Here is a 21,566-nt window from a genome sequence, read left to right as displayed (position 1 = left end):
TGGACGGTGCCATGACTCTTTGTGCTGCAGGACTGTGTGTGTGTGTGTGTGTGTGTGCGAGTGTGTGTGTGTGTGTGTGTGCGAGTGTGTTTGTGTGTGTGCGTGTGTGCGCATGTGTGTGTGTGAGTGCATGCGTGTGTGCGCGTGTAGAATTCTTTCCTTGTTTATTATTTTGTGTGTACGTACATGCATTTTGCACGTGCACACTTATACATGTGCATGTCAATGGTTCTGAGCAGGATAAGGGGGGGATTTGTCAGCTTCCCATTGACCTGCAGTGGCTTTCTCTTTCCTCATATTCATATTGGGCTAATACTCTGCCTTTCCCATGGCAGTGAAAACCCTGGAAGCCAGGCCCTCTCAGCTCTTTAGGGAACCTAAGATGTCACTGGACACAAAAGGAGCCGTGAAAGCCGTCCAACTCAAACAGGGGCTATTATTTACAGTACCAAAAGAGAAATCGCTCTTCTCTCCAACGGCACCCACACACCCCCTCCTCCTCCCTTCTCTCCTCTCCTCCTCACTTCTCTCCCTCCTTCCTACAGCTATCCATCCATCCCGCTGAAATGCCATTATTCTGCCATTTTTTGTGTCTGCCATTTGGTTTCTAACCTCATTATTTTATTCCCATCCCTCTTTCTTTTTTTGTCTTGCTTGGTCGCATTCTCACAAAGAAAATAGTGTGGTTTTGTTACCAGAAAGCCCAAAATTTGGAAAAAGTCCTCAACTGTGTTTTTTGTAGACCCCGAGAGAGCTATTAAAAACATGCAGACTATGACATACCGATCATAATGCAAACAAATAGTATTTCTGAGAAAAGAAGGCAATTTGAGAAACTATAATTTCTCCAAAACAAACTCATAAAACATAACCCTCCACCCCCAAAAAGCAGACTCTGATATGGCAATATTACTAATTGATATGCTCTAGTCCACGGTTTCTCGAACAGTGGGTCGGGACCCATTTGTGGGTCACGGACCAATTTGTATGGGTATAAAAAAAAAGTATAAATCGCATTTTCTTTTTCGCACATTTAAAAAAAATATCAAAGAAATTCCATAAATAAAAAATAATAATTAAATAGCCATTCTACAAGCTTGCAACACGAAAAGCGACGTGTTGTTCCGCTATATTCACTAGTTTGGGTACCGGGCAAATGTCTAATCTCTCTTTTGGGTCTCGACCTGAAGGTTTGGAAACCACTGCTCAGGGGTTCAGCCCAGGTGCTCATCCAGGCTCTCGTCATCTCCCGCCTGGACTACTGCAACTCCCTCCTTGCTGGTGCTCCGGCATCTGCCATCAGACCTCTGGAGCTTGTTCAGAAAGCTGCGGCTTGTCTGGTGTTCAACCGCCCCAAGTTCTCCCACACAACCATCCTTCTCCGTTCTCTACACTGGCTCCCCGTAGCGGCTCGCATCCAGTTCAAAACCCTGGTGTTAGCCTATAGGGCAGTGAAAGGAACAGCTCCTTCCTACCTCCGGGCTATGGTCGATGCCTACACCCCTGCCCGACCACTTCGGTCTGCCACCTCGGGGCGACTGATTGCCTTGTCACTCAAGGGTCCTTCTGGCCGATCCACACGGTCACGACTCTTTTCTGTTCTGGCCCCACAGTGGTGGAATGGACTTCCCACTGATGTTAGGACAGCAGAGTCACTGCCCATATTTCGCCGCAGGTTGAAAACCCACCTCTTCAGGAAACACTACCCTTCCTCTCTGCCTGACCTACTTGTTGTTAACTAGTTGTACGAACGCTTGTTTTCTATTGTTGTATTGTTTATTGGATCTTGTTTAGTCGATACACTTAATTGTTTTAGCTCATGCTCATTTGATTTAGCTATTTTGTCTCATCTGTTTAAGGAAATATGTAGCTGATATATTGCACTTTTACCTTAGCACTAGGTATACTCTTGGTTGCTTGTTTTTGCAGAAAATGCACTAAAGACTTCTGGTGATTAGTAGTTTTTGTTCCCTACCTATGTTGAATACACTTATTGTAAGTCGCTTTGGATAAAAGCGTCTGCTAAATGACTGTAATGTAATGTAATTACAGCAATACCAATAGTTTGACAGCAATACCAGTAATACCCATTAATACTGGCAACATCTACTGTATGTTGTAAAGCCAATGTACCTTGCTTGCCTTGAGTAGATTTGCTAAACTTACACTCAAATTATGCACTTTTCACATTTTCCACTGCCTGATTGTCTTCTCATATGTTCTCTAACAGCTGCCAAGAAAGCCAAGAAAATCCATTTATTGTTGCCGTTGTCTGTCTGCTGACTATATCCAGCAGTCTGAACTGCAGTTCCAGTTGACGGGCTGACATCACTACTGACCAAATGACCGTGGCGGCCAGCATTTATATAGTGCCTTTACAATGTGAATTACATTCACCTTTCACACACCGGAAGTGGAGGAAACCATACACGGCACCAACCTGCTCATCAGGAGTCAGTGTCTTGCTCAAGGACACTTCAACACAAACCCAATGGGAGGTGTACACATACGCACGCAGTGTCTAGCACAACAATGCACAGAATGCATATGGTAATGACTGTTCAAAGGAAATCCATGCAGCTCCGGAACTGCATAAAGAGTTGCTTTACAGATAGTATTAGTGACAGATCTTAACCAGGCCCAGATGTGCAGAAGGAGGGTGGGCCCCTATAATCGCTTCAACACACACAGATACCCTGACACAGCGCTTCCTAAACCCATGCAGACAGAGAATTATAGAGAGAGATGAATACTGTGCTATGCATTAATTGCTTTAGCACATCCATCGTGGATGCGCTAAAGAAAATGCTGATGCAAACGAGCTGCCAGCTGGCCACATGTATGGAGAATTGAGATGACTAGGGACGCCGCGGAGGGCTCGTCTGAGGACGACGTAGACAGTGAACCACCATGTTGTCTGAATTGTGCAGGGTTGCATTGGTGTGGTAGACCTTAAAACGGTTTTGTCCCAAGGAGTCCCTACTGGTGTGGTTTGGCCTTGATACTACATGTGACTGTGTCACTCTTGCGTGACATTTTCAATGGCAGTAATCAGTATCACAGCACTTAACCATGGGCCTGGTCTGACAGCTACTGTGGAAGGACATGGGCAGCACCAGGAGATCCGGTATACAGAGGGGAAACAGTGAGTAGTGGTGTGTGTGTGTGTGTGTGTGTGTGTGTGTGTGTGTGTGTGTGTGTTGAATCCCCCGTTTTCACTAATGAATGGGGACATGCCCTCACTCCACGACACAGCGCACATCCATCTTCAAATAGACAGCACACACGCACACACTACTGGGGTCATGCTAGCCTACAGTAGACGTCATCATATAGCTATTACAAACACAAAACCTTTGCACACTGCATTACAATTTCATTGTAATGATTGTACAATGAAATCATGGTGAAATCTTTTCTTAAAAAATGACTACATGATTGGTACAAGGAGGTAATGACTGTGGTTCCTCTGGAGAAACTGACTTATCTCCTCCGTGATAACATGGAAGGGTTCACAAAGGTATGGGAACCAGTCTTAGATACAGTGGACCCTTCTAGACTGTGCTTCAATGTACCTTATTGAACGGTAGTGAATAACAAAGACTCTGGTGACCTGTAATGTAATCATGTCAAGACTGTGGTGTACTCGTTTTGTTTTTGTTTTTTTGTTTGTGTTTGTTTTTTGTCTGTGCATTGTAATGTCTGTATTGTGGTTCTTGTTGTTTTCCTATGTTATGTTGAAAAAAGAAAAATGTGGTTCTATATACATTGAATTGTGATTGAACAGTTGTGAAATCTCAGAGCCTCAATAAAAATACATTTAAAAAAAAAAAAAAAAAAAAAAAAAATGACTACAACCAAAATCAGTTGGTCAAGACAAGCCGTCATTCGATCCACTGTCTGAATCATCTTGGTTCTTGTTCTTCACTGAAACATGCGCCCTGTCCTCCCTCTTTCTCCACCCTCTCATTATTTCCATCGCTATCTTTATCTTTCTTTAGGTGCTCTGCAGTGCTAGCCACCTGTATTAAGTTTCAGCTGAAGTGTTAATATAGGGCATCACTGACTTCGATGGCAACAGCCAGCCTCTCAGACCCTCCACCCCAGTCCCCACGGTGCTGTAACAGAACGCAGGATCTAGGACGACGAGCCAGAGGGAGAGAAAATCTAGAACCAAGATACGATGTTGATGTCAGACCTCTCTGTTCTGTTATCAAAGATATGTTGAACCAAGCCTTTTCTAACCTGTTATGCACTGCTTTATTCTCAATGTAGCTAGTCAGCAGTCGTAGCCCACAGACGATGACGAAGCAAGCAGACACTTTATTGGAGACATCATGGATTTGATGCACCAACTGGATGTCCCTAGAAATCAGAAAACGTTCCCGATTGGTGACAACATTTGGGTTTCACGTGACCCATTTCACAGAAGTTCCCAGTAGCCAATAATCAGCTGACATACACGACTGCCATTATAGACGTGAATTAAACAGCACAAATGCACACGTGTCTGACACGTCGCAAGTGATATCCAAAATTTCCAAATGAACAAAGCCCCGCAAAGGATACTCTACAACCCGCAGAAAATGGAACAAGAGGACGTAACCTAAACCTATTTGTGTACAGTACACAGGTGAGAATGTACCGTATATCGCTAGGCTATATGTGGCCTGGATACAGACGGACCAAGAGGAGCGCCTGAGGGACGAAAGTGGAGAGGACGGGGGGTCTTTTATTTTTAGCTTTGTTCCCTTATGCACTTATCACCAGGATGTGATTTAAGGGTTAGATTCTAAACATGCTTCACTGCTCATTAAAAAAAACACCTGCACCAGTGCTTAAGAAGAATTAGGACTACACTCTTATGGTACACTGCCGCTAAATGACAGAGATAAAATGCGGGCTTTGGAGGTTAAACCAGGGGGACTGGGAGGTCTGGGCAGAGAATGTCTAATGGTTTTTTAACTGGAGGAAGGTGACACACACGTGAGTTGGACAAAGAGATGACATTCTCAATGTGTCCAAAAGGAAGCACGCTCATCTCAGGTGCTACCGTGCTGAACATAACAATACGTACAATAAGAAAGAAGGGTTGTCCGCACACTGTATATACTGTATATATACTGTCTTCGTCATACCTGACGAAGACCCGGAAGGGTCGAAACGTTGTTATTCAATAAATATATATATTTTAGAACCTTTCCTTTTGATTTAGAATGTTGCACCTGCAGAACATGCGGTGGAATGGAACTTCCCAACGTGCATTCATTCACATCAAACAGGATCACACACACGCACACACACGCACACACACACCATAGGAACTCCACTCATGCAGACGTAAGAGGCTATTTATATACCACTTCCTTTTATTTACCCAGCTCATTGTTCAGTCCACATCTGCTGAGGGCCAAGGGCACAATGGTCAGGCCAAATCACTGGCCACACACACACACACGCACGCACACGTGCACGCCGCACACGCACACACACACACACCGTCACCTATTGTTCAGGGTTCAAGTTGTAAACTCCAATAGCTGATACCACCTGTTACACGGACTGACATTCTTTCTTCTACCTCCCTCTTTTAGACATACACATGCAAAAAAATGTGAACCCAACAAATAAGCGCGATACCTAAAATGGCAGATTTAGACACTTGGCCAAGTGATAAGTGATAGGGACGACAGCTCATTACAGCCTGTCTGTTTCATGTCAGCTTTAATTTACCAGGAAGTCAGTTAAAGACTTTAAAGAGCCAACACTCAGCTCATAACCCCCTAGAGCTCAAAGGCTGGTCCAACGCACGCACGCACACGTTTAAGAACAAACAATCGTGAGTAGTCTTCTGGAGGACATTATCATAAACAAACATACAGCGCACACACGCACACGCACAAATCAGCCTTTGGATTTCAGTCAATCCGAACCGTTTTCCCTGTGAGCCCTCTACTCTGTCATTTCCTGTGAGAAGGACTGATGCCCAAAATGTCCCCTGCAGTGTAAACAACCCAGATCATTATCAGCACCTCACTCCCCCACAACTACAGTACCACCTCCCCAAGAGGGGGGGGGGGGTACAGTACAGTAGTGGGAGTGGGACAGGGTATAAGACTACAAGACCGCAAACTTGATTTAGTCTTCAGAACCCCTACTAGCCACACAGACTTCAGCAAATATGACTTGCCTACACAATGAAAAGTAAATTGTTCTTCATTAAGAGGTAGAGATATTTGTGCATACTTCTCTCATCCACTTTTTGTGTAGTACTTTTTATTTTTTTTGAAATTATGTTTTTATTTTGGTCCTTGTGTACAAGCATAATGAACAACTACATCATGAGAAGTACATTACATTACAATCGTATACATATAAAGATATATTTCCCATGTTCTCAATGGTGACCAAAGTTACAACATTTTTCTTTTTCTTTGGAGCAAAAACAAAAAACGAACAAACAAGAAAAAACAAAAAAGACGAACATCTGGGCAGCTCTGAAGGGAAAAGGGGGAAAGGAGACGCTTTCACTAATCTACATTGCAACTTATTTGTAAGCAAGTACAGGGTCATACATTCAGCAAGTTACAATAAAGAAAGGAAATGAGTAAAACATAAAAAATAAATAAATAAAATAAAATAAAATAAAAGGGTACAGGATGAGCGTGTAGTACTTTTTAAAGGTTTATTTGGGTCATCTACTGCTTTATTTCAGATAGTGTAACGAGACAGGCAGAGAGAGAGGCTAGACAAGATGGGAGTCGGATTCGAACTTGGGTCCTCACGCTTACAAGGAGCATATGATATTATGGCCTCTGCACTAACTGAGACACCATTTAAAAACGCCTTTAAAACATTGGTTTACGATCTCAGTCATAAAAGCATCAGTTTTCAGCATCAACAAAACAACTCGTCTGTTAAATACTGACTCTGAATCAGTTGCACAACAAACAAGCCAGCCATATGGAACAGCTGGGCAGTAAAGAGGGAGTCTATAGTACATACTATAACAGTGTGCATGCCATTCCCTAAACACAAATACCCAAATACAAACACACCCCTGGGGCTCTTCCCTTCTCCCCGAGTTCCAGATTGGCCTTTGGTTGGCGGGTAGAGGAAAAACAATCAGCATTACTGTTTGTGTGGGATGCATCATTTTGACGGGCACCACAGGAATGGAAGCTGTTGCTGCTGGCCGGCGGCCGCTGCTGCCTTTTGCATCCACCACATCTTTTCTGCCTCCCTCCCCTGTACAGGAAATGGTCATTTTGTGAATGCCTCAAATAAATAGTGTTTATTTCCTGCTCTCAACTGGAGATGTTTCTGACCATTTTTTTTGTAACCCATACAGGCTTCACGTGTTCCTAATCAATCATACATGATTCACATTTACATTCCTGAGACCCGTTTTCCATAAACACTGGAACATCATGGCCTAGACAATTAACAAGGGGTGGAAAGCATTAACAACATAGTATCTAAAAAGTTCAGGTTTTGTGTGTGTCTCTGTCTGTGGCAGGCAGATTATGCCCAGGACATGCCCGATATACATACAGTTGGGTGCCACCGATATTGTCCCTTATCATTTGACCCATTTAGGCCTGACCTCAAAATTTAAAAAAATCCTTCTAAATCCTCCAGTTTTCTGAAATAAATATTTTCACGATTTTTCAAAAATAGCAGACCTACAAGCTCGTAGTGGCGCGCTATGAGCTTGTAGATCTGCTATTTTTCAATAGCTAAATTATAACAATGTTTAAAACACCAAAAGGGGTTCCCGCCCAAAACTGTCCTTTTGCGCAGATCACGCAAACCTCAGCAAAAAGAAAAGGACAATATCGATGGCCTCCAACTGTATGCCTGAATGAACTTCACAAATGCGCTGCACTAAAATCTGAATATTAAAATATAATTTAAAAATGTTGTATCCGTTATAACTGTTATCATCACATAAATGAACAGTGTTATTACAGCGCACACACAGGCATCTGTTTCCAGTACAGTCCCCCGCTCTGTGACTGGGGCAGCTGTTAAACTGGGGGCGGGTTAAGTCCAACGGCTCAAAAAGCATCATAAAGCTTATTTAATATCCAAACATCCAGCTCGCCTCCTAATCCTCCGCTTATGTGGCTGGCCATGCTGCTGCCGTCGCCCAGTACTCGGAGGGTTTCGGACCCTTGTCCAAAACTAGACGGGGGTTTCCCAAGCCAAATGCCCCACCTCAGCGGGCCGCGGCCCCCAATAAAACAAAGCCATCACACTGGGGGGGCAGAGAGATGGGGGGGCAGCCAGAAAGTGAGAGCAACAGCTGCTGAGTGGGAGAGTAGGTTTGGGGGGAGGCAGGAGAGAAAGAAGAAAGCTGGAGGAAGGAGGGGTTCCCTCTCTCTTTTCTCTCTCACTGAAATAAATTACTTTTATGTTTGCGCCCTGTCGAGGCTACGCTATCGTTAGTGTGAAAGAGCCTCCCCCTCCACACACACCCCTGGCTTCTATAGGCATACACAAAGTGACAAGCGTACAAAGACGCCGGCACAGCTTATGGCTAAGGCGTTCTCCAAAAGTATCGGGGAAAAGCCTGAAAGTGGTTCAAATTAAAACCACTCTTAACATAAAACACAAAGATACATGGCATGCACATACATACACACATGCACTCATGCTGACAATGTATAACCACAAAGCACATGTGTGTGTGCGTGCGTGCATGCCTGCCTGCATGCTAACATACACACACAGTGATAAAAAAAAACACATGGACGCAGACTGAGTCTCCTCTCAGAGTCAGTCCCCCACGAAGGAATGTTCCTTATTAGAATCCCTGTCAGTCCATGGCCTAGCACGAACAGCGATGACAGAGCTACTAAACACAGAGATGGAGATGACAACCAGGACCTGCTTTTAAGTCCCGAGCTGGAAGCTTGGGGAGAGCGGAGGACGATGGGGGAAGGTGGACAGGTGGGACACTCACCTTTACCCTCATCGTAAATCCACAAGGTTCCTAGGATTTAGGTTGCTACGAGGTATGGTATTAAAAGACAAAAGCATCCCTGTACCATATCCGTTGTGCTCTGTATGAATGTTGATACTAACTAAAGACAAAAGGCATGAAAGTTATTAGTTTTTGATTCTTATTATTCATATTATTTCTAAAGATATTGTTGCCTTTATTTGGATAGTATAGTGGAAAGTGACAGGAAACAGGGAGAAAGACACCATTTCTCTATACAAGCCTGTGCCAAAATGTACTGACAAAATCCACAAGAGGTAGCCTAATTCCTGGTAAAGAACAAAACAATGGATAATAGCCTTTCCCATACTGACAAACAAACGTCTCGAGTGAGGAAACAATACCACCTCTTTCTACTAGAGCCCTCATAAGAGTTCACAACACCTTTGACTGTGTGTTTTTCGGTCGTTTGTTCCTAAGAGACACTCCAGAGAGGTAAAGTTATGCAAGCAGTGGTGGTGCACCAGGACACACTTCAGACACCACCACCCACCCAGACTAACCCTAAACCTAACCCCACCCAGACCCCCCACCCCCCCCCCCCCCAGCACTGACCTTAAAGGGTCACCCAAGGCTGATGTGTTTGCGTGTTGGAACGACCAGGGCCACATTCAAATACAGCTGCTAGCCCTGCTCAGCTCACTGCTAGGAAAACACCCATCAGCAAATAAAAAAAGAACCGAAAAAGAATGAGGAAAGGAAACCGACTTAGAAACACGTCATCTGAAATAAAACTTATTTGGGGTATTTTGGGCTGCCAGTTGCGAAGCTGCTACTTTGTCATTTAGAAAAGAAAAAGAGTGTCGGTTACAAAATGCCAGCTTCCATGCCCCAGCTGTTTATTTTTGTTTCTGCTTTACAGGCTATGCACTCTTTTGCGCTCTCTCTCTCTCTCTCTCTCTCTCTCTCTCTAAACACCCCCCCCCCCCGCCCCCCTTTATCTTGGCAGGGCTTTTCACATGTACATTAAAAAAAAAAGTCAGGCTACCAAAAATAGAGCGGTTGTATGTAAGAGACTGTAGTGTAGACATTACTGTAGACATAACAAAACCAGAGAGGAAAGAAGCCAGCCACATACGGGGCCCTGGGGACTGTGCTGGAGGTGGGGGGGGGGGGGGGGGGACTGGCGCTGAGGGCAACAATGGCTCACATTCACATTCTGGTTCAACCCAGAAGGTACTGGTCGCCTCATTATTCAGCAATCAGCAGACACGGATTAACCATATATGTTAGTCCTATTATTTGGACGTCTAATCACCACTTTGTGAACAGGAGTAGAGGGTAGTATGACTGTATACTTGTGGTGTCAACAGTTAGGAGGTCTGGAGATGGTCCACAGGCGATGAACAGGAGTACTAATTTTGTGGGACCGCAGAATGTCTGAGTTGTTATTTTATGGCCTCGTCGTCAGTTCTGAACTAGAAAATGTGCCGTTATCCCGAGACCATCGCTCTGGGTGTTTTCCATACTCTTCAGAGATCAGATCAGAATCTTGTCTCAGTCAGTTCATTGACAGATCGCAATGACACGTTTGGGCTGTAGCTCTCTGGTTTCTGTCTGTGGGAGATGGTCGTTAATGTTCACACATACTGATGATTCATTCATGTTACTGCTAGAAATATTGAGTCATTTGACCAGGAAAATATAGGAATTCAAAAGTTTGGCATTAGTCTGGTTAAAGCTCATATAAAAATCTAAATCAAAAACATAATATGATTAAATCAAACATGTGAGAGACTTGATAATCACTAGGGACAGGATTTCATTGGAAAACATCAGCTTGTGACACTGCGGGAGGTGGGTGCGGGGGATATTAGTTGGGGTCAAAGATTCCTAACCTCCCGCCTTTTCTCAATCACCGCAGCTTCCCACTGCCCATCTATAACGATATTTAAAAAAAACAAGGAAGGAATTTTCTTCTCCACACAAACTACATTCAACTCTACATAGTTTCCCAGTTAAGAGTTCACCAACCTGATAAACTTAGCATGGAGGAATCTACCCCCAGTGGCATAAAAATGCCACTGGTTGTCATGGGACGTTTTCAGCCTTACGGTGAGCCGGTGACCCCTACGCCCCTGGACCAATTCTGTCTCTCTCACACTCTCTCTCCCCATGGGTGAAATCAGATGGATCACTGATGGACGTGCATGGTGAATCTGGTAAAACAGGTCCCCACAATAAAGGACATAGATCTTGGGAACTTCGCTTTAACGCTTCTAGCGAGACTTTAGCGTGACCATCGTGAGGTAAGAATGGAAGACTATGCCTCCCGGTTTTGGGGGGGAACAGAAGGCGGGGATTTTCAGAGTAATATCCACTCTAGCGCCTGCCCTATATTTTGAAATATGCTGGCGCATCCGTTGTGTTAAGTTGTGCCGTGTCTCACAAGCAATGACTTTATATTCACTGAAAGGCAGAGCGTGAAAACGTTTTTGGTGGACTGAAATAGTTCTTCTGGATGTGAACCGAGGACCCGTTAGAAATGCAAGCGATGATGAGATGTCTCGCTAGCGGAACCCCCCACACACACACACACACACACACGCACAAAGATACAATGAGTAAAAAGGATCTTTGGGGCCCTGATGTCTGAACAGCACAGATTTCAATGAGATGTTTAACTGGCTTAAGCTGCTGTGTCGAATTGTGTCACCTGACTAACACACTAAACTAATGACTACTTTATATGCATATACATACACGCACACACAACAGATGCACATAAACACCATATATATATATATATATATATATATATATATATACACACACACACATATACATATACATATACATATACATATACACACATACATACACATACACATACATACATACATACAGTATTACACATACACACACACACAAAGAAAAGTCTTCTATTTCCCCAGCTTACTGAGAAGAGTGAGAGAGCGCATGCATACTGTAAGAGTGTAAGTGAATCACTGTATTTTCATTTGAACCAGACAATCCTAGCCAATGTTCTAGACACTACAGGGCCCACTGATGATGAACAGAACAGGGCAGGCTTATGGTCCATCCACACCAAGCACAACAACTATAAAGGCTGTCACGCTAACACACACAATCCCACAGACGAGTATTAACACATGAACTGACAAGACATACAGCCAGTCAGCCAAATAATGTCAACGCTGTATTCAAGCTGTCATTTAAGCTACATATTTATGTAACTTAAGAGTAATTGTACATGATTAAAGACACACACAGACACTTTACATGCCCTCCACGTCTAGTACATGACTTCCCACTGTAATACTGTACAGATAAGTGAGTGTGTCAACGGAGCACTCCTCCTGTATATATAGCCACTCATATTAGCATTCCATCCTCTGTATCTGGAATTAGCCTGCTCCATGCAGAGAGGCCACAGCCTGCTCCATGCAGAGAGGCCACAGCCTGCTCCATGCAGAGAGGCCATAGTGTATTTCAGTCTCACCCCGTGCCCAACCTCCGACCTTTCTGCCTTGAATTTACATGGCCACGACCTGTACGGAACGGTGAGCCAGAGACAAGTGTATGCATATGGAATGGATGCGTTTTCTTGTACTAAACAAACACACACACACACACACACACACACACACACACACACACACACACACACACACACACACACACACACACACACACACACACACACACACACACACACACACACACACACACACACACACACACACACACACACACACACACACACACACACACACACACACACACGTTGTGTATAAATTGAGCTAGGCTGGGTCTAATTTTACATTCTTAGAATTAAATTAACACTTGTTGGCTGTAGAATTATAATAATCGTCATTGTCCCCGTAGGGGTCAAACACAACAACAAAAAACAACACAACCATCGATAGCACCTAAACAGCATACCACACGACACAACACCAAGACAATTGTATAGCGTCTCATAATTCCGCTACAATATATTTCTCCCGTTAACACCTCATTGTAACAGCATGTACTGTATGACTTTTCATGCTTGAGTGACACCTTAACTATGTGGCTGTTTTGGTAATCTGCCTCTTAAGAACTGCTCGTGTTCAACAAGGATAAGTATGCATGTCACCGTGAAGGTATGCATTAAAGCATTTTCAAAGGTAACCATTTGAGGAGCTAAATTCACCGGGCCCAACTTTCCCTCTACCCGTCGCCAACCGTGCAATTACATGAACGTGTTTTTACAGTTGATCTCCTACAAGCGCGTTAAGTGCCGGTTAGTACAGAAAAGACATGCACGCACGTACATGCGTACGCTCACTTAAATCACAGCCTAGCTAAGTCTTTAGATATGTCTGTCCATGCTAAATAAACCCAGACAGACAAGGAGTTTACGTGCATCGATTGTGTTTCGCGGCAGCCACACGCTTTGTTTACCGTGATTATGTGGAACAGGCACGGCGCTGGGATCAGTAGCTCGGTCATGCTCAGTGGGATTGCACTGACACACAAGCGCAGTTCCAAATACGTACAGTACACAGTACAGTACACCTTGTCCACTCAAAGTAAATACAAACTGTGCAACTGGGTAGATGCACTGTGAAAATCATCATTAATAAGTTCTGTCAACAACATGACAGATTTCCTCGAGTCCTAGTTTGATTTTAGATGAAAATGAGATCAAATTATCAAGAGTCGGCCTCTAAATAGACTCAATCCCCACCAAAGGCCCATGTCCTGCTAGCCACTCAAAGATATGGCTGGCCAGTTTTATGGGTGTGTGAACTGCACACCCCAAGGTAAGGGAGGAGGTCAGGCTAGTTTTTCCATCTAGGTCAAGTAAGTCTCAACAGAGGACAGCCTCAGACCTGTATGGCTGAAATGAATCTAGACAACATATCTCCTATCGAACACCACAGTGAATGTTTTCTTCCTGTTGTCTGTCAGTGCACCACTAGAGCAGCTCTGCAACTTGGCACACAAACAGCAGCTGTTTTAGTGCGACCAACGATTCCCCGGCATAAACACTTTAATTATTTACAAAAAGCGCTGTCCCCAGGGGACATCCCCCACTCCAGGCCTCACTTGGTTTCCAACAGGAAGTTGTAGGAGTTTTTGGGACAGACAACAGAGGGCCCTTACTGTAACACAACAACCTAAAAATGAACAGGCCCCTGCATGTCAACTACAGCTCTGGTCTGGGCCACGGAAATATGGGCCCGAAGACATGTGCAAACACACACGTGCACGCACGCACGCGCACACAGACACACACACACACACATACGTGCGAGCACATACACACACCCAAGTCCTTCAGGAAACACATGGCGATATCCATCAACCTTTTGTCCTCTGACATGCGCACACGTGAGACAGATGACAAAGCATCCATTTTGGAAACTATAACAGGAACAGGAAGCGGCGATCACAAACAGCACAAGTTCACCAATCAAGGTCACAGCAGTGACAGCAACACCACCAATCAACTCTCCCTCCCTCCCTACCTTTCTCTCTCTCTCTCTCACACACACACACACACACACGCACACAAAATCACGTGTTACCCCGTCCCTAACTATACTAACTTTTCAAAGAGGACTACACGGTGAGTGTGGTTACCGAATCTCATCCGCTGTGTCATTGAAACATCTGGTTGGAGGGACCAATGCCAGGCTGTGCTCCGAGTGGCTGGTGTACCACTTTGCATGATGTGTAAAAGGGCATGCTTTGCATTAAATCCCCAGCCCCAGGCCATGTTTGCATGTGCAGTCACGGAATAGAGATGTTCAGTGTTCTCTGCCTCGGGCAGCAGTACCTGTCTTTTACGCCGACATTATCTATGTAGACAGGCTTTAGATCAAAAGCATTTTAATGGAAAGGGCATTACTAAGGATTTCCACAAAATATGAAGTAAAGGTCGACAGGTTTGCCTAAAGGGCTGTGTTTTTGCGGCTTATACAATATGCGTGACTGTATGTGTGTGCATGCGTGCGTGTGTGTCAGAGAAGATGTTGTGCACCATAACCTTTGACTCTATGATAACAAGACATGTTCACGATGTGCGTGTAAAAACAAAAGCCCAAATGTGTCTCTGACAGGTACAGTGATGCTCGTGTTCAAGCCGAGTACCACACATATTGACACAGCTCATTTCCTTTTCCCATACAGCAAACGGGAAACGTCCTTCAGCTAGCTGTGCAGGAAGCGTCATGGCCGCCTGATGGGGGACCAGGGTGGAGAAGGGAGGTGGAGTGATCTGGGACATCTCCAGCTTTCAAGGGCGACCAAAAAGGCAGTCGCACAGCCTCCTTGGAGGACTCTTGCAACAGCAGATTTTCTCACTGCTTAGATCCAGTTATGGAGAGGAAGTGATTTTTACACTTTACAAAGTTATCTTCTTGCTGCTATAGGCTCTGTGACACAAGACACCCATCTACTTAACAACATAAATGTCTCCTTTGGTTGTTGTTGAAGATTATTTGTTGCCAAGTACCAAGTATTTTCACATACGTGCATGCTTATTCATCCTCTGCATTTGCCCCACTCTAACTCTAACTAATAGCAGCAGTGGCCAACTAGTGAACACTGAACAAGGAGCAATTGGAGGTCAATGTCTTGCTCGAGACATTTTGAAAAGCCAGGAGGGGCCGGGGATCGAATAGGGCCATGTTGCCAAGTGGCAATTATATGTCCTGAGCCACTGCTGCCCCACTGGTTGTTTTGTAATGTCTAAACCGCAAAAGAAACCCTGTCTATTTTCACACTCAGAGTTAAAACAACACTGAGGATTTGTTTTGTTTTGATTTTGTTGTGTGGACATATTTTCTGACCGGATAAAAACAATACTTACCTTTTACCAAGAAAGTTGAGGACCATAACATTCTTATGGTCCTTGGCAGCGGTGGCCGAACGGTTTGCGGAGCGGTCTTGATACCGGAAGGTCGCCAGTTCGTATCCCCGGACCGGCACGTTAAAATTACCACCGCTGAAGTGCCCTTGAGCAAGGCATTGAACCACTACCATGAAATGTTCTATGAGCAGGGCCTGGCTGTAAACAAGTATCTGATGCTTAGTCCAGTTACCCTGGGTAAATATAGTAACTTTGCTTTGCTTTGCTTTGTTGCAGACTGCTGCGAAAACATAAAACTGCAGAAAGTTGCCGAAAAATGCACCAGTCTGCAAGGACTGGTGCATTTTGTGAATAAACACAAATCACACACACAAAGAATCACAATAAATGTGAACTAAAACACATACACTGTTCCCTTACGAGCCCTTCACGCCTCAGTTCCTGCACGCAAACTCCCTGCAGGACAGGCTACCAGTGGCAGGTGAAAGGTCATGACCTCCCATAACAAAGCCTCACTGCGCCTCCTTCTGTAGGCAGCAGGGTCTCAGCTCCAACCTCCAGAGGAGATTAGGGAAGAAGAAGGGGGATATATCCCATCCCGTCCCTCAACACCATTGATTTAAGGGGGAGGATGGATCGTGGCACACAAAAGCTCTCCCTCAATAAAAGATGGACATTCACCCAAACCCATCTTCAAAAAGACTAGATTGGTTTTATATTAAACGCACAAGCACCACTTTAAGAAAGGGATTTTTGTTGCAGCTTTGTCTAGTGAAGCCAACCCATTACTCTCTGGAGTGTAAAGTCGCGGTGCCTTCTGTGGCGTCGCTGCAGTATCATGTCTACCATGTAAGGATACTAGCATGATCTAGTTGTAAAAATGTAGGCTAGTATCCCAGATATTTGTTTCATGTCGCCTATAGAAAGAGGAGCACAGTAGGGTCTCTTCCGTTTACTGTGCATACTGAGCTCCACATGGAATCTGGAACTCCTTAAGGCAGAACAGATAAAACATATTTGGTTACACTACACATCAGGGTGTTGTGGTCTTGTGGATGTCATAGTCATGCGCACACCCACAAAGTCATACAGTTAACAGTTATTCCTATAAAGGTTCAACAGAATTTACCAGGACCATGCGTGCACATTGAGACTAGTACACACACGCAAACACACAACCCTTGCCCTCTATCTGAACTTCCTATACAAATAACACTGGTTGAGGAGTGATTTAAGACGATCTTCAAGGGAGAGAAATATGATACAGTGCAGGACTAAAGGCCATCCCTCTGAGGCTCCTCTAGTAAAAACATCAACGCAGGTGACAGAGAGAGTGATAACTGTAGTGCAGTCTGATGATCAGACGCAGAGAGACTACAGTGCTTATTTTATTAGTGATAATTCTATCGATTACCATTTTCATTAATCTAATTATTTTAACATTTTCTGCACAATGGCGTCTTGCAAAAATAGTGAAAATTGCAAATCTGTGATCATGTAGAATAGATCATGTACATTTCTATTAAACATTTTGAAACTTTTTGCCCAAAATGCCCAAAATAGAGATGGATTATTAACCTATTAATTAATACATGATGGACTATCGGTTATTTTTTATAAATCGCTTGAATTGATTAGTTTGATTCACTGTTGCACCCCTACTCTACTCTCACATGAGAGGCATTGCCTCAGCATTTTTGCAGGAACCACAGAGGCATTGAGAGCCAATATGAATGCACTTGTTGGCTGTTGCTGCTAGTGGCCGTTGTCAATTTATGCTGCCATAAAACATAAAGTGCCGTACATAGTGCCATAATATATATTGCATAGTAATGCCATTAAAATGGTTGTGTTGTCCACATCTCTGTAGACAGCCACATGACATGAAACTCCTTCACACATCACCAAGAGAGGCCCGGTTACTCAAGGCCACCAAACCCAATGCCAGGCCAGCTACTAACTGGAGGACAGGAGAGCATCTGGCCAGTACCGTTTGGCAGGCAGGGGTTTAACCTTACAGAGTGGCACAGCAGGGTATGTATGTGGTGTGGGGAGCGCAGCTAAGGTCATCCCCACTCAGGTTACATTCTCACGAGAGTCTGAAGCCAGAGGGGACACCTGCCATCCTTGCTGGGATTTTTTTCTACAGCCCTGAATGTGCACAATTAAACCTCATGCTGGTTATAATATTCGATGAACAGGGACATAGCCAAAGGTAATTTCATCTTTTTATGTTGATATCTAATAAACAAAATTCCATCCAATGACATTAAAGCCATTATTTGTTTTTTGCACGATAGATCATTGCGGTCACTGATTAAGACAAGAAAATCCTTTTTGAGTCAGCTATAAGTGGTGAGTAGATGAACCTGTCACAAAGTAACATGGTCTTGCTTCACTTGAAACTTTGCTAATTTTGACTGAGATCATCATCATTCATCAATCATGCTACACTAAAGACATTGTGTAAGATGATGCTAGTGATATGCAGAGTCACAGAACTGTCAGACAATCCATCCTGTCCCAATAGGACCATAATTCACCTCAGAGGACTGTTTCTAAAGTATACAACACACACACACACACACACACACACACTTCCGTAAAAATGTACTTTGTAGTCATTGTGTTCGGAATAACATGTTTGTAGTAGGCCTATTAATCAGTGAATGTCCGAGGCTGTTAAATACCAACAAGTCGTCCATCCTCAAAATCGTTTTATCATTTATGTATCAGTCTGTCGTTAAAAAAAACGGAGAGCATCCACCATGCATGTAGACTGTTTATGCATTTATTCCGTTACTGAAACAAAACATATAGAAATGTTTTTATATCATAGATAAATATGCATTTAGCCTAGCTTTCTGTGTGCAGTTATACTCACTCGCTTTCATTGGTGTCTTTACAGAAGGCAACCGAAGTCTTCGAGCCTCTGACGCAGCACGTTTTGGAGAAAATATCTTCATCTTCATTAATTCGGTTTACTAGTTTTTCGAACTGCTCAGACTTTGACCCACTTGACAACTCCGCTGGCACCCGGACTGCCTGGTGTGTATTGTACGTGTTGTTGGTTAGCGGCCTGGCTTCTTTACTCATAAAACCACTGGTCCAAAACAAAGCAACTGACTTCAGGTGTCACTGTGGAGCATCAGTCGTTACAGCCATACCACGTGATAATGTCAATAAGGAGTGCTCTTTTTTGGCCAGTCAATCTAAAAAGGATTGTGACCCGAAAGAAATTGCAATAATATATTGTTCAAGGTTTTTATGATCCTATAAGGCCCAAACCACACCAGCTGCAACTCCTTGCAACTATGCCTACTCGAGTCGCAACTCCTTGCAAACAAAACAAACCACACCAATGCAACTCCTTGCAAATTGCAACTGCCATTGGGAGTAATGGTTGCAAGTAGTTGCATATGCATGTTGCATGGCAAACCTCTGTTGTGGTTATAGGGCTTTAGGGTCATCCAAATAACAAATAATTAGTGGATCATGGTCAATTCAGGTGTTGAAAATTGGGGTACCATTAACAACCTATAAGGCACAAAAAAATCATTATGTTTTAAGTAGCATGTGACGTGTCAAACTAGGGGTTTTCATGATTCTGAATCATTAGTTTTGCACGAAAATCATCCATAATCATCACAAATGTGGTTGAGGTCATCACATTTGGGCAAGTGGCTATGGCCTAATTTGTGTTTTTTGTGCAAAACTAACGCTTGGAATGGGTTCAGATTCATGAAAACCCCAGTTAGACACATCACACATGCTACTTAAAGCATAATGAACATTTTAAAACTTTCAACCCCTGAATTTACCATGATCCACTAATTATTTATTGACAATCTTAATATGTTATTTGGATGACCCTAAAGACCCTAAAAAAACCTTGAATGATTACTATTGCAAATTATTTTGGTTCAAACCTTAGATTGACTGGCCTATTTGATTCAGGTTATTATTACTGCTAGTTTAACAATAAAAAAAAAACAATATGGAGATGCCCTGAGGCATTCTGGGAAATCCTTCCAAATCATTATTAAGTTAATTGGCAGACCATGCAGGCACACTGCACAGCTCCCACCTGAGGTGTCTCCAGTAGCCCACGCGGGTGCATATATCTTTGGTCCGACTTCCTAACAGTCCGCAATAGTCCGACACCCAGGCTTGCCGTAGGGCGTATACGGCAAACCCTAACATAACCCTAATCGCATGCGGAAGCCAAGCGAGAGTCTTAACCAGCCACGCATGTGTCTTAACCGCCCATGTATGGACTATTGGTACATCGGACTAACGTATGGCCCCCAGCCCACGCATCCAACGCATAGTCCTGGAGCCAATTAAGGTCTGAGGCCTTGCTTCCCAGTTCCCAGGCCTCAGAGTGTGAGCGTCATCTGGTGTGAGGGGTCTATCCATATCACCCAGTGAGTTGTCTTCTGTTCTGGTGAGGTGCTCCGGGTGCAGGGCTATAGGATGGGTGAATGCAGAGGACAAATTTCACGTATGCAAAAGTACAGTCAGTGACAAAAAATACCTATTGAGGAGTGGAGACTAAATTAACTACAGCGCTTTTGAGAGACCCCTTTCTTCCACGATAGGTCTTAATCCCACAACCATAACTTGTGTTGTCTCGTCCTCCACGTCAAAACACTGTCGGAATTTCATCCCACTTCCGACACCAATGGGTTGGAGATCGGCAGGAAGGGACATGGCAGCATCCAAACTCAGGAAACAATTTTATTTTGATCTTTCGCAAGTCAATTGGCTCCTACAAAGTTCTAAGTAATCCAACAGAAAGCAGGAGGGGTGGGCTGGGGCGTTCACCACAACCAGCCCTATTGCCCGTTTTGCAACCAAACTTACACACATGAAAAGAGATGGCTAAATGAAACATATAACAACATTAATCACAATAAGCATGCAAAACATTCCCTAAGTAAAAGAAGTAGCACAATTAATATAACAATAAAACAACTCGGGCCTTGAGGCATGTTAATCCCTCCAACCACATTGGCACATCCCAGCCAGGACACTACCAGAGCATATTAGCATGGATATAATTCACCCTTTGATGTATGCCAATTATGAAACTTCAAAAATGTCCAACTCATGGCTTGTTCTAGAATGCCAATGTCCTATTCAAGACTGAGGAGAGACAAAGGAGGGTATGAATCTAAAAAGAAAATCTGATAATTTCAAGCTATAGTATAGGGATTTTATTCTGGTGCACAGGTTTATTGATAACCAGCAAAGTCAGTTGATGTTTTATTTGAACATATGTTTATAAGATGTTGACAGTCGCTTTAATAATACCTTGGTTGCATGTGTACCATAATCTGTTTGGTTTATATTTTTTTATCATTTATATGATATTGATACAGTAGTTGTAGTGGTTCTTTACCTGTGAAATGCTCAGGGAGATCTGAGAAAGAATGGTGTAACCCAGGGTTAACCCATTTTGACCTGAGATCAGATTCTAAAAATGTCTGTTTGAAAATGACAGTTTTCTGAAAAAGCAGTCAGTCGTTCTTCGATTTTTCAAAAATAGCAGACCTACAAGCTCGTAGCGCGCCACTCGGTGGCGCGCTATGAGCTTGTAGATCTGCTATTTTTCAATAGCTAAAGCATAACATAATGCTAACACCAAAAGGGGTTTCCGCCCGCATCTACAATGGCATTACTAATATAAACACACACTACAAGCCATAGAAGAGTCTGTAAGCCCTGAAT

At 43.6% G+C, this 21,566-nt stretch overlaps 1 protein-coding gene across 1 annotated transcript in view; it reads right to left on the bottom strand.

Moving 5' to 3' along the window:
- Positions 1-18,978, bottom strand: part of LOC306941337 (pleckstrin homology domain-containing family G member 1) — an 87,156-nt gene extending 68,178 nt beyond the window's left edge. Inside the window, exon 1 of the mRNA XM_079526754.1 lies at positions 18,718-18,978. Within this exon, the coding sequence (XP_079382880.1) occupies positions 18,718-18,805 (88 nt within the window). The 5' untranslated portion in view covers positions 18,806-18,978. The remainder of the gene's footprint in view (positions 1-18,717) is intronic.
- Positions 18,979-21,566: the final 2,588 nt, after the last annotated feature.

The sequence above is a fragment of the Electrona antarctica genome (assembly GCF_951216825.1).
Source record: "Electrona antarctica genome assembly, chromosome: 17".
Taxonomy (NCBI): domain Eukaryota; kingdom Metazoa; phylum Chordata; class Actinopteri; order Myctophiformes; family Myctophidae; genus Electrona; species Electrona antarctica.
This window is presented reverse-complemented; position numbering and strand designations above follow the sequence as displayed.